This window comes from Carassius auratus, chromosome 35 (genome assembly GCF_003368295.1).
Source record: "Carassius auratus strain Wakin chromosome 35, ASM336829v1, whole genome shotgun sequence".
Taxonomy (NCBI): domain Eukaryota; kingdom Metazoa; phylum Chordata; class Actinopteri; order Cypriniformes; family Cyprinidae; genus Carassius; species Carassius auratus.
The window spans coordinates 3,617,553-3,631,050 of record NC_039277.1 but is presented as its reverse complement, the minus strand read 5'-3'; the positions used below and the strand labels follow the sequence as shown (position 1 = coordinate 3,631,050).

Sequence of the window (13,498 nt, the reverse complement as noted above, 5' to 3'; positions counted from 1 at the left end):
CAGCAGCCTACTATAGTAAACCTGCAGCTGTCTGTCATACAACAAAAGAAAACAAGAAAATCACTGACTGCTTCTTGACTGACTAACTTTTGTAGCTTTATTATGAATCAATGTAGGCTATATTAATTAATGTGAAGACAAACACATACATTTGATTACTGACTTTATATATTGTTTCTTACTTGAATGCTACTGTTAAATAAATCTAATGTAAGCCAGCCTGAATGTTAAAGCACTGTTTATTTATTTTGTATCTTTCTTGTTTTTAGATTTGTGACATTGCTTTTTTATGTAATGCTAAAACAATGCTGGTCACTTTCAGAAGTTGTAGTGATGCTTTCTTTTTTAAGAAAGAATGTGAAACCTATCATTGATTATATAATTTTTTTTTCATATTTTAAAATATAATTTAAAAATGATTTCACACACTTAAAGCAATATCGTTTCGCATATCGAATATCACATTATTTAACACTGTATCGCATATGGCATTTTTCTTCAATATCACAACACCGCTAGTTTTTAGGTAATAATATGCAAGTGCTTTAGCTAGATGCTAATGCTAACTTGCCGAACAATATATAACAAACGTGTGTAAGATATCAAAACTGCTGTACCTCACTTGTATTTTTAGTGAGCTCAACGCATTTTGTAATTGGGATGCAGCCAAAGTACAATAAAATGGCATGCTATTTACAACAGTAAATTCTCAGTAAAAAATGACTTTCTTCTTTGAGCTGTAGACTCACTTTGCACTCTCCATTGATGCATATGTCCAGCGAGTCGGTCTGGCAGCGCGTGCCATCGATGACAGCGGGCGAGCGTTCGGTGTAGAAGTTGTAGCCCTCAGCCAGACAGTTCAACGCACATGGCTTCACTCCACCTGAGAAACACAGCGAGTTTATCGTGAAACAGCTGATGTCACTCTCTTGAACACCAGTGGGACCTTTTATCAGGTTATTGATGGGTCCCAAGGTCCGAGGGTCCGAGGCCCTGCTGTGTCAAAGAGGTGGCCACGATTTATGTCATACGATAATCCATATGCAATAACAGTCAATCTCTCACCTCACTAGTGCATTGATAAGTGATTCGCAGACTGCTTTCTTGCAACTGACTCAAGCCAGGGATCACAGGCAAGGCCCACAGTTTTCTTTTATGCCTTTGTTGATATTAACAATCCAGTCAAAGCACTCGAGCACAAGAGAGGCATTACTCATAGTGTAATCTGAACATTTTGCCTGACATCATTACTGCAAAGACACGGGGAGAGATTAACAGAGCTGCCAATAAAAATCATGGAGACATCCACAAAGGTTATTGCAGACTTTACAAGCGAAGTTCACCTCCAAAATGAGTTTTAAGAGCCAAACAATTGGTATTGATAATGCTTGTTACAGGGCAGCGAGATAAGGAGATGACTGAATTGACTGTGAACTTCCTGTCAGAATGTTTTGGATTCTTGCAGTTTTTCTTAGTTTTTTGAGTTTGGGCCATTTTGTTGTAAACAAGAAATGCACCCTTCCCTCTGGGTTATTTAAAACAACATTTTCTACAAAGAAATTAGTTGCGATAAATTTAAGAGATTGTTTAAGCAAACTTGTATGAATTACTTTCTTCTGTGGAACACAAATGAAGATATTTTGGACTGTATTTGTCCATAAAAATGAAAGTCGTTAGAGTCTAAAACAACAGACTGAGAAATAAAATAATAATAATAATTTCCCCCGGTCAAAATATTTACTTTTCAGTTCCACTGACAAAAAAAATCATACAGGTTTGGAATGACATAACAGTGAGTAAATGATGAGAGAATTGTCATTTTGGGGTAGACCACTGCATTACATTGACAGGCCTAATTGTCACACTTTAATTTGTAGATTTGAGCTCTCTGAGAAACCTGTGTACATACAGTCAAACACATACAATACACAGACTAGCAATAGATGACGTTTTGGAATCTGAAGTATTTTCAGCCCATCAAAGAGACTTCCACAGAGTTGGTGTTAGCAGGGTACACAAAGCAAGCCAGTATGTACACTGTCACTGAAGCCCAGACTTTGGGAAGGCTGTGGGAGAGAGCGGCTCCCTCTGTAGCACATCGCTCTGGGTGCTGGGCTGGGAACCTACCTCCAGTGTACGGCTTCCAGATGTAGTACTTCCCACGGAAAGACATGCTGTCAAAATCAGCACACTGCTTCTCCCTAAAGTCACGTGATCCTGCTGGACAAGCCTGCAATCAAACAATTAAATAATTAGTGGTAAATGAACCATTGAAAAAGCATTCAGATGGTACTCTCATTTGAACAAAATTATCTTATAGAGCAGGGATAGGCAACATCGGTCCTAGAGAGCCGCTGCCCTGCAAAGTTTAGCTCAAACCCAAATCAAACACACCTGGACAAGCTAATCAATTTCTAAAGGATTTTCTAAGGCTACAGGCAGGTGAGGATTTTTTCAGGGTTGGATTTAGGGTTTTTCACACTTGGCAGTTTAGTGCGGAACGTGGCACGGGTCGCATGAAAAATCGCTAATGTGAACACTGTCATCGGACCTTGGTGCGCACTGGGGTACCAAACCCGAGACTACCTGGAGAAGGTGGTCTGAGTTCGGTTGCTCCCGAACTGTGGTGCGGTTCACGTGAATGTGCAAGCAATACAGAGTCGGTTGCACACTTGTTCAGGAAGTAAAGTATCCCGCACATGCGTAACACTGTCGATATAATTGTTTCCTCAACACACAAGAGAGCCGAGGTTGATTCCCCACACTCCTAAAAGTAAAAATCAAATAAATTACAATTAACTAATTTAAATAATTTTAATTAATTATTATACTGTGCATAATAGCACCAAAATAACAAAAAAAATACAACTATGCTCAGTCGCGTTGTGTTCTCCATGCGTTTTCCATGTGCGTTTGCGATGATGTAAGGTGACTTTAAACACACCTGGGTTTGATACAACTAAAAAGTGTGAAAGTAGACCAACGTTGTAGGCGGCGCCGGGAACAATTGCGCTCGGACCGCAGCAAGCGAGCCCAGTGTAAAAGCCTTATTAAACTCTGTAGAACATCGGCACTCCAGGACTGTCATTGCCTAGTCCCCTGTTACAGAATATTTCTAAGACTTTAATTTTATCCTACACTGAACAATATCAAATAGCGTAACAATTTTTTTTTTTTTTTTTTTTTTTAAGGTGGCCAATGTTGAGGTGGCACTAGAGCTAGACATATTACATTTAGTTTTGGCTAAAAAGTTCTGCTGGTCTGATTTCAACACATGATCTTTTCTCCATTGGCTGATTTAAAACTCTGGCAAACTCCAGACATGGTTGCACAAGGTTAAATGTAAGAAATAGCTTCTTTTTTTTTTACCACAATCCCACACAGGTCAATGTTGACCGGTGCACCTTTACTCCATTCTTAATATCTTCTCGTCTTCTGTGTGACGTCTCCTACAGGTCTTGTTCATCTGAGTTTGAATGGGCAATATTTTCTTACCAGTTTTAGAGTGTTGTATTTTGTGCTTTGTGATAACAGAAATCAGCTGTATACATTTTTTAAATGTTATTAATGAAAATGTAATAACATTTAAATTATACAGTTTTAAAATATTTCTTTTATTAAATAAAATATGCAATAATATAAAAATATAAATGTATTTAATTTTAAGGTTAAATCTGTAAAATATTATATATATATATATATATATATATATATATATATATATATATATATATATATATATATATATATATATATATATATATAACATTCGATTTTATTTAAATAAGTAAAAAAAAAAAACTTGCTAGGGAATGGGTACAAACAATCACCTTTCACTGTTTTTTTTTGCCTTTTGTAATAATAATAATAAAGAAAAAAAACCTTCTCTAAAAGATTTATGTTAAAATTGAAGTGTATTGTGTAATTTTATTATTTAAACATAATTTCCTTAAATATAATTAAACCTTAATATGCGACTTGGCCTCTTTCCATCTCAGCATTTTTATTAACCCTAGTCACCATGTAAACGGGCGGCTCATGGAGTCAGCAGTGAGCGAAGGGGTGCAGATTAGCTCATTGTTTTGGGAAGTAGAACAAATGATAGCAGACCTTTGCTTGGTACTGAACAATGGCTGAACAATATCCTCAATGACATAATAATTTCAAAGCCACAGCCATAATAAATCCAGACACTGGAATGCCCCACACAAACATACCAGAGAGTGGTCCTCAACCCTTGGCTGTCCCCTTCAAAAGCTTTGTTTAGATTTCATATTGTCAAAGAACCAATTATATTATATCTGTGATGGGTCATTATTTTATAAGCACTGAACCAGTGGTGGGCTGCTGTCAAAAGCTCCCAGAATCTGCCAGCCCACCATCTCCCCACGGTACAGAGCACAAGCCCGAGATCCCTGATGACGGAGAGCCATTTCCCTCCATGAGCCAGAGCCAACCTGTCAGACCAGGTGCGAGAGCCGGCAACAGTGCCCACCGCAAGGGAGAGAGCTGCAGACAGTGTGAGCATGGAGTGGAGCTCCGCCCCCTGCATTGGCTGGTCTTATTGATCTTATTGACTGGGCATCAGAACTGGAGTTTGAACTGCCCCCTCTCCTTTCTCTGTTGCCTCCTCTGGTCCCATCCAGCCCTCCTTCATTCTTGGTTTCCTCATCCAGCCCTGAGGGGGCTTCCGATCCTCCAGTGCATGCTCCTAGAAAGTGTCCTCCAGTGCCTGCTCCTAGAATGTGCCCTCCAGTGGCCACTCCTCCAAAATGCCTGTCCTAACAACCACTCCTGCCTCCTCCACCGTGTTCATCTGGCAGCCCCTCTGCTCAGCCCACCATCTATGCGGTGGGAGCCTCGAGCATTGCTGTGGGCTGAGTCTCTCTCACCTTCGCCTCTGAGGCCTGGACTCGGCCTCTGCCTGTAGTCCTATTGCCTCCACCTTGGCTCCTAGCTTTCTTGCCTCCACCATCAACAATCGATTCATCAGCTCTCCGGGCTATCTCATCCCTCTGGCTGGTCCCACAAGCTCCATTGTGTTCCTTCCTCCAGCCAGCTCCACCTTGGTTGCAAGAGCCCTCAACTCCACCCTGGCCCCCCGAATCCCCGGCATCCCCCTGGCTCATTGGATCTGAGTCTCCACCTCGGGCTCCTCCTCCACCTGCTCCACCGCCGCTGGTTGGCTCCCGAGTCAGCAACCATGCCTCCTCCATGGCACCTCCCACCATCGGCTCCACCTTGGGCCACTGTTACGGCTGTGGCCTGGGTCCTGCTGTGCTCTTTCTGCTCCAAGCTCCTCCTGTCTCCTCCCTGTCTCTTCCCTCTGTCGTCTCCTTCCTGGCTCCTCCCTCTGTGGTTTCTGTCTGCTGACCCCCACCTGGGGGTCCGTCCTCCACCAGAGCCTCCTCCCAAGCTCCCACCTATGCCTCCTCCTCCTGTTGTTGCCTACAGTGCGAGGAGACACCTTCCAGGAGGGGGACGAAATATCAGAGCTATGTTTGTGTGTGTGTGTTTTTATTTTTTTATTTTCTTCTGTGACCTAGCTTCTGTCTCATTGATTTTTGATTAGTTCCCAGGTGTGTCCCCTTAGCTCCCTTTGTTAGTCTGTCTTTATAAGCAATGTCTTTTCAGTTCAGTTTTGTCGGGTCTACAAGTTATGTTTGTGTGTCTTCCTCCTTTTCTCCATGTTGGATTTACCCCTGTGTTGGATTGATAAAGAATCTTTCAATTATTCTGTCTCCGTGTTGCTTCCGGCACAGTAGCTTGACAATCTAATTCATTAGAAAATGGAAATGTATTATTTATGAAAAAAAAATGCATTAAAACTTTTAATGCAATTATTGTACTCGCCCTGCACCACTTATATCATCTTACATTTCATAATGTGTGTTTGTCTTGAAGCAGCGCTGTGCAGATCGATAGGTGTATGACATCAAATCAAACACACCCATCAACCTTATTAATGCAGAAGTAAGCTGTTTTCTGTGAATGTGTGAGACTTTTGGTTTATTAGCCATTGTAGGGAGATAACAAGAAGAATAGCAATGTGCAATAAACGGTAAAACTAGGAAATTGCATTAAAAAAATATGGTAAGACACACCAGTTTGCAATATCAAGCAGCAAAATGAGATGTATTGTACAGGTAAAAATAGCTGGAAGCAGATTAGACCGGAAGCCAGGCACATTACTTTTACATTTGGCCGCACCTGCTCTTACGGGAAAAGATAAGGTGGATACAGTTGATTGGTGATGAACATGTTGCAGAACAGCAACTCACTGAGTGATGGAGCCTATAGAATTGTAGTTATTTGCCCCTAAAATTCAAGATATTGGGGAAAAAAGGCCTCTGTATGAGTTTTTGTCTCATATATCATATGTGTATTAGAGTTAAGCAATACCACATGAGCACCAAGTGCAGTGTCTTACGAGTGCTGTTTGTGTCCCAAACAGCACGAGTGCAAATGTGATAATGATTTCATACAATAATAGTTCAATAAATCTGAACTTAATATTGTGTTTTCTTTTATTTTTGCCAGTACAAATATCATCTATTAAAGCCACAGAAGAACTATTGTGCATCTCCGAGCAACACACAATTTCTGAATAAATCTGCATTTTGAATGAAATGTGTGAACCAATGATTCAATGGCGCGATTATGAAAAAGCTGTTTACTTCAATCAGTCAATCAGCCATTTGATCTAATCGAATGAATGAATGAACGATTCAATGACTTACTCATTAAGACTTTAAATACCATCTACCTGCAGTTTTAGTTTCTTATTTGGAGAAATCACGGACATTGTTCATTTCATTAAAAAATAATTTCATATATATTCATAAAATAATCTGAAAAACAAAACAAAAAAAATTAAATGTGTATATAGTTCACCCAAAAATTTAAAATATATATATTAATTTCTAAAGCTACTTTTTGTGATTTCATGCTTTTCTCATGTAACACAATAATGGCTGTAAATGATCTTTTATGGGTATTTTATTTTGTGAGTAATTATTATGCGATAAATTAGGTTGATTAATCCCCACATTGTGTAATTTAGATAAAACATTTTAATTGATTGATAGCCCTAAGAATAAATGTTTCTTAAGCACAAAATCAATATACTGTATTAGAATGATATATGAAACATCATGTGACACTGAAGAGCAGTGAGACAGTGCTGGGCCGCTCCAGGACAGTTTGGGAAAAAAACTGCATGTCAGAGACATTTTCTTAAATCTGACTGATATATAGCAGATACAGAGATATATAGTGTGCACTGCTGTATTTGTGCATGCAACTGAAGAGCACGCGTTGCGAACACAGAAGCAGCAGTTATGAGTGGGGTGGTCAAATCTAGCTCTGCCCCCAAATTAATTGCTTTATATAATTTTAACACATTAAACTGAAAAAATAAATAAATAATCACATGCATGAATGCATTTATTTTGACAGCAATCATTTTAAAATATATTTAAATAATTATTATACATATGTTGTATATATATATATTTTTTTTCAATTGTAATAATATAAACAACACTGGATGTTTCTAATTGTAACAAAAGTAAAAAACAAATCAAGATGAAGTTGCAAGTTGTAAAACTGAGTTGTAACTCACATCAGTGTTACACGATCTGTAGCGTTTCCTTTCTCCGAGACAGTACTTCCCTCCACCTGTCGGTCTGAAAGAGAACGAATAAAAAAGACTCATGAGATATCATAAGGGGAGTCTAAGTATAAAACGCATCCACACAGTATTCCAGTCAACACTGGTCAGCATCTGTACTGCCTTTGCTTTAGCAGAGTAGAGTAAATGGTCCAGTAACCTCAATCTCAACATGTCCATCACTCACACTCAAACACATACTTCCAGGTCTTCTGCAGAAGTTTAGTGTCCAAAAGATCAGATCAGGTCATCGGATCACACAATCATAGCCATCTTTCAGATCTGGGTTGACTTTGCTCTTCTGTGCTGGTCTCAGATCAGTTTAATGTGTCATTTTTTCAACATTAAAATTTCAACATTTATGTGCTATTTCTCACAATTCTGACATTTTTCTTGCAATTCAAAATTTATAATCACACAATTCAGTCTTTTTTTCTAGCAGTTCTGAGAAAAAAGTTGGAATGGCAAGATATAAAATGAAAATTTCGATATATATTAAAAAATCCCTTCTCTAAAAAAATTATGTAAAAAGGATTTGGACTGTATAATGAACTCTCTGTGTTATTTAAACATTATTGCCCTAAAGCCAATTAAACTTTAAAATGCGACTCAACTTGGCCTCTTACCATTGCAACATTGATATTAGCCCAAGTCACCATATGTCTATCTCTAAATTAATATTTCACAATTCAGTTTTTTTCTTACAGTTTTTTTTTTTAACAGTTCTGAGAAACAGTTCTAAAAGTTGTAATGGCGAGATATAAAATCTAAATCCCAATATATTAATATATTATAACTTGCAATTCTGACTTTTTAACAGATTTTTTTTCCTTCAGAATCTCTTGCAATTCTGAAATCACACTTAGGTAGGGCATTGATTAGTTTGTGTGAAAAAAAAGTAAGTTGTCACAAGACATTCTTTGGGAAACCTGTTTGTTTTATTGTATTATTCAGCAGATTTATCACTTGCTCAAGAGCACATTAGCCTTCCCCATCCCCAGCTCCTCCTTTCATCACAGTCAGGACTTGGCTTTCGGATATTCTCCATTTCCTGAATCAGACTCCTTTTAACTTGAATAATGTTGTTGCACAGAAATATCATTTAAATATCATTAATTGAAATATCTGCATTTGGTTCTGTTCTGTTTACCCTAAGGATGGTTACTGCTACTCTCCCTGCTCATTCAAGTTTTTACCCAGAACAGAGCCAGTGCCAATCCAAACTGTATGCTAAGTGACAATAATTTTTTACGATAGGAGTCCTGACAGAAATACATCTTTATGCTGGGACGCATTATTGTGAATTCACCTGGATATTGTACTGTAGTACAATGTAAGTGTCCCCTTTAGTGTCAGTTTTACCTAGTCATAAAACTCAAAAACATATGTTCAACTTTCAAAATGACAAACATTAGCTCTGCCAAGTTGGCCATTTTGGATTTAATGTGGATTTTGATATCTTGTACAGTGTTGCCACGATAACAGTATAAATTTATGGCAAAAAAAGAGAATCTGGAAGAGTCTTGTATCTTCTAAGTGCACTGTCTGATGTAGATAAAATTGGTGATGTACGTTTGTTCATGCCGGCTGATCACATGAATGAGACAATTGTGGTTCATGGTCATAGCGCCACCAGCTGATAGGAGGAAGTGTGCCACTCAAAACAGACTTTGAAGCAGTCCTATTGTATTTAAATGCATGTTGCCACAGTTTTTCTAGTGCCTGTCATCTACACTTGCAGCTATATTTTATCATGCATTTCCACTCTATGCCAGTAGAAGCACAAAAAAGCATCTCTGCTACCAAGAATCTACTAAAAGGATCTTTTCAGCCAAACTTCACTGATATACGGTATCATTTTAAAACTAATGCGTAATCATTACATGGAGTTCCATTGTTCGAGAGCAAGAAGCCCCTCAGGCCAGTGATTTTCAATTCTATAAACAATAATCCCCATAATTAATAATGGGGCCCCTAATAATCCCCACGAGTATTTACGTGTTCTATCAAGGTTGACTTCAGTCCCATAAATGGACATTCAGAAAACTCCTCAAGCCACAGGCAAATATGAAAAGCAGTTTCCACTTGTGTTTGTTTGACAGAAAGCTCAAGACATTTGTTCTATCTCCAGTGTCTGTTCAGGTTGTTATGACCAGCAGGGCAGTATACACTTTTTCTCATTGTCTTATAAATACTTGATGTATGTATGCAGGTCTCTTTTTGTGAATGGCTAAACTGTTTGGCAATTTCTCCTCAGGTTATTTTGACCCAGGAGGGCAGTGTACTGAGGTTTGCCAAGGGTTAGGTGATTCTGGCAGTCTTCCTTCACCTCCCCCCATGCCGTCTGGCCCCAAGAGCAGCTGGTTGTGCTGTTTTCTCGGGGACCGCACTTAATGAATGCTTTCCAGCGCAGCTTAGCTTGAAGTGCTTGGGTTTCCTTTCTCTCGGGTAGCCAGGTTTTAAGGGCCAATCATCTTACACAGGTGTTACATATTACACCGGCCACACTCCCGCCACTGTCTGCAGCGAGAGCGCAAGGAAAGACATTTCCACAACCACCAGGAATGAAACCTAAATTCCATCTACATACAAAACTATTCTGAGCTCCTGCGACTACCTATGAAATCTTTGGAGAAACTGGCAAAAAAAAAAAAAAAAAAAAAATTATTTTGGCACGACAAACTTGAGTTTGGGATCTTTTGGGTTCCAAAATAATGAATGAAAATTCTGTCATCAGTTACCCTGCACTTGTTCTGTATGAGTTTCTTTCTTCTGTTGTACACAAACAAATATCTTTAGAAGAATGTTGTTTACCAAACAGTTGCTGGTAACCATTGACTTTCACAGTATGTAAAAAAAAAAAAATACAAAGGAAATCAATGCAGGTTTGAGTGGTTGATGACAGAATTTTCATTTTTGGGTGAAATATTGCTTTAAAAAAAAATTTAATACAGTGCCTGGGGTTGCTAGTTTTTTTCTGTAAATTTGCTCAAATATAAAGGTTTGCTAAACATAAGAAACTTCTTACAGAAACAGTAAAAATCATATTTTTTTCAAACTATGATAGATAGTGTACCTGAAACTGCGACAGTTGGGTCAATGCATACTAATCTGCATATGAACCCTAATGATGCAAAGTTTGTGGGTTAAAAAGGTTCATTGTCTATTGTTAATACTGTAGTGATGAAGGAAGCAACTCGCAGAGAATTCACTTTCAAAGCAAGTAGGTTTCTCTTGGCCAGTGTGGCAAAGGGCAAACTCACATGACTAGCTTAAAGCCATTTATGCAGAAATGAAAGACAGAAATGAGACTAGTGTGAGCTGTAGTGAGATGGACTAAATAGGGACCTGTTCAGTTTTGTTCTGGCTTACTTTGCCTACTTACGCTGGGCTGTCACAGTGTCTCATGGATGAGGAGACGCCGCCGCCGCAGGTACGACTGCACTCGCCCCAGGAGGTCCAAGGTCCCCAGGTTCCGTCCACACTCTGCGGCCACGTCCCAAACGCCACACATTCACCCTGAGAACACCACTAATACACAGATACAGAGAAAATCTATTTTAAAGGAAAAGTTCTTATAAAACCATCTTTTCTGCTGTAAAATTTAATTTGCATTTCTATATTCAAACTTGTACATCATTAATGATGCGACACGTTGTGGACTATTTTCACATTTCTAGAGTTCTCAGAAAGCAGCTGGTTAATCTTCTATAGTAGTAAATAGAAAACAAATATAATTGTGTTTCCATTTGTCCCATTTATTTTTCATTTTTCCAAAAGAGGGGAAAAATATATAGAGATTGATTACACTGGTAAAAAGAATGTCAATTGTGCCATCACTCCCTCCATTGTATTAAAAATAATCATTCAGCAGCGTTTACTAGTTTTCTGTCATTTAATGCCAAAGTAATAAAACACAAAGTAGGGTTTTATAAATGGGCACATATAAAATAGAAAATATTGTTAGATTTATAATATTAATAATTGTGGAAATGAATCACAGTTTGTGAAAATTAATAAGTTTGTGAATAAACCAATTCATTTATTTAAAAATACATTCAAAAGTGATACTGTACAATTGTTGTCACGGTTTGCGCTGCCGGAAGGAACACGGAGCCGAGGATAAACGAAATAAGGTTTTATTATCCAACATAGGAGTTATCCAAACATGGATCACGGAGGAAGACACACGTAAGTAGCTCGTGAGTAGCAAGTAACAAGTAGTCAGTGAGTTGCAAGTTAGTTAGTAGCAAGTAGTCGGTGAGTTGCAAGTAGACCCGACCAAACTGAACTGAAAGGAAAAGGTTTAAGTACAAAGGATAATAGGGAAACACAGGTGGATGGAATCACTAAATTAACAGGGACATTAACACACATGAGGAAGAGAATAGACACACCTGGGAACTAATCAAACCAAACACGGAAGACAGAAACTGGGTCACAGGGGCAAAAACACTAAATGAGTCCAGGTGTGACAGTACTCCCCCCTCCCGGTAGGTGCGTCCTCGCACCGTAGAAACAACCGAGGGAGGCGTGTGTGGGAACTTGGGAGGAGGTTCCGGTGGAGGACGGACTCCCAGGAGGGGGCCAGCAGACAGGGACCACGGAGGAAGGAGCCAGGGAGGAGACAGGAGCAGGAGGAGCCAGATGGTCCACCAGAGACCAGCCAGGACGGAGATCCAAGGTGGAGTCGACGCAGGAGGAGCCATGGTGAAGGAGGGGATGACGACACCAGGGGGCCGACAGGCGGAGACTGCACCGGTGGGTGAGGAGCCCAAGATGGAGCAGCACAGCCGCAGAGCCAGGGTGACGTCGAGGTTCCGGAGGGCCTAGGTGGAGCAGAAGGCTCAGGCGACCAAGGCGGAGGCGGGGTCCTGGCAGACCGCTGTGGAGCCGGAGTGACCGAGGATGGAGGTGGAACCGGAGGGAAGGAGGAGCCTGACAGAGCCGGAGGGATGGAATGACGAGGTGGAACCAGAGGAGTGGAGTCCCGAGGCGGCGGATGGTCGACGACTGACCAAGGTGGAGCCGGAGGGACGAGGGGGCCCGGTGGAGCAGGTGGGATGACAGGCCACGGTGGAGACGAGGGAGCTAAGAGCCAAGGCGGAGCCGCTGGGTCGAAGGACCGAGGAGGAGTCCAGGGCTCGGAGGCAGGAGGCGGAGACAGGACCTTAACGCGCCAAGGCAGAGCTGGAGACTGGCAGTCCAGTGGCGAACCATCGCGCCCCGATGGCGCGGACTGAGGGTGAGCTACGGGACTGACTGGCACCAGCAGGGATGGCGAGGAACTGGCTGGTCTAGGAGGAGGAGAGAGGAGAAGGATGGCAGGAAGGACAGGAGGATCAGGGTTGGACAGAACCAGCGAAAGTGGAGCAGAGGGACCAGCAGGTCCTGGAGGAGGTGGGAGAGGGAGGCCAGGAGGGAACACAGGAGATACAGAAGATTCAGAGCTGGGCGGAACCAGCCGACACACAGAAGATTCAGAGCTGGGTGGAACCAGCGGAGACACAGAAGATTCAGAGCTGGGCGGAACCAACGGAGAAACAGAAAACTCAGAGCTGGGCGGAACCAGCGGAGAAACAGAAAACTCAGGGCTGGGCGGAACCAGCGGAGAAACAGAAAATTCATGGCTGGATGGAACCAGCGGAAATGGAGCAGAGGAAATGACTGGAGGAGGTAGGAGTGGGAGACTGAGAGGGTATACAGGGGAGTCAGGGCTGGACGGAACCAGCGGAGAAACAGGAATATTAGGGATTACCTCCATAGACCAGTCCATCAGATCCAGAACTTGCTCCATATGACTTTCAGAGACTGCAGACAGCTCAC

At 40.9% G+C, this 13,498-nt stretch overlaps 1 protein-coding gene across 1 annotated transcript in view; it reads right to left on the bottom strand.

The window, feature by feature from the left end:
- LOC113054050 (A disintegrin and metalloproteinase with thrombospondin motifs 6-like) overlaps positions 1 to 13,498 on the bottom strand; it is a 107,120-nt gene that overhangs the window by 40,394 nt on the left and 53,228 nt on the right. The window contains exons 14-17 of the mRNA XM_026219337.1: positions 11,058 to 11,203; positions 7,625 to 7,688; positions 2,128 to 2,230; positions 750 to 883 (exon numbers count right to left, since the gene is read on the bottom strand). Coding sequence (XP_026075122.1) covers positions 750 to 883; positions 2,128 to 2,230; positions 7,625 to 7,688; positions 11,058 to 11,203 — 447 coding nt within the window. The remainder of the gene's footprint in view (positions 1 to 749; positions 884 to 2,127; positions 2,231 to 7,624; positions 7,689 to 11,057; positions 11,204 to 13,498) is intronic.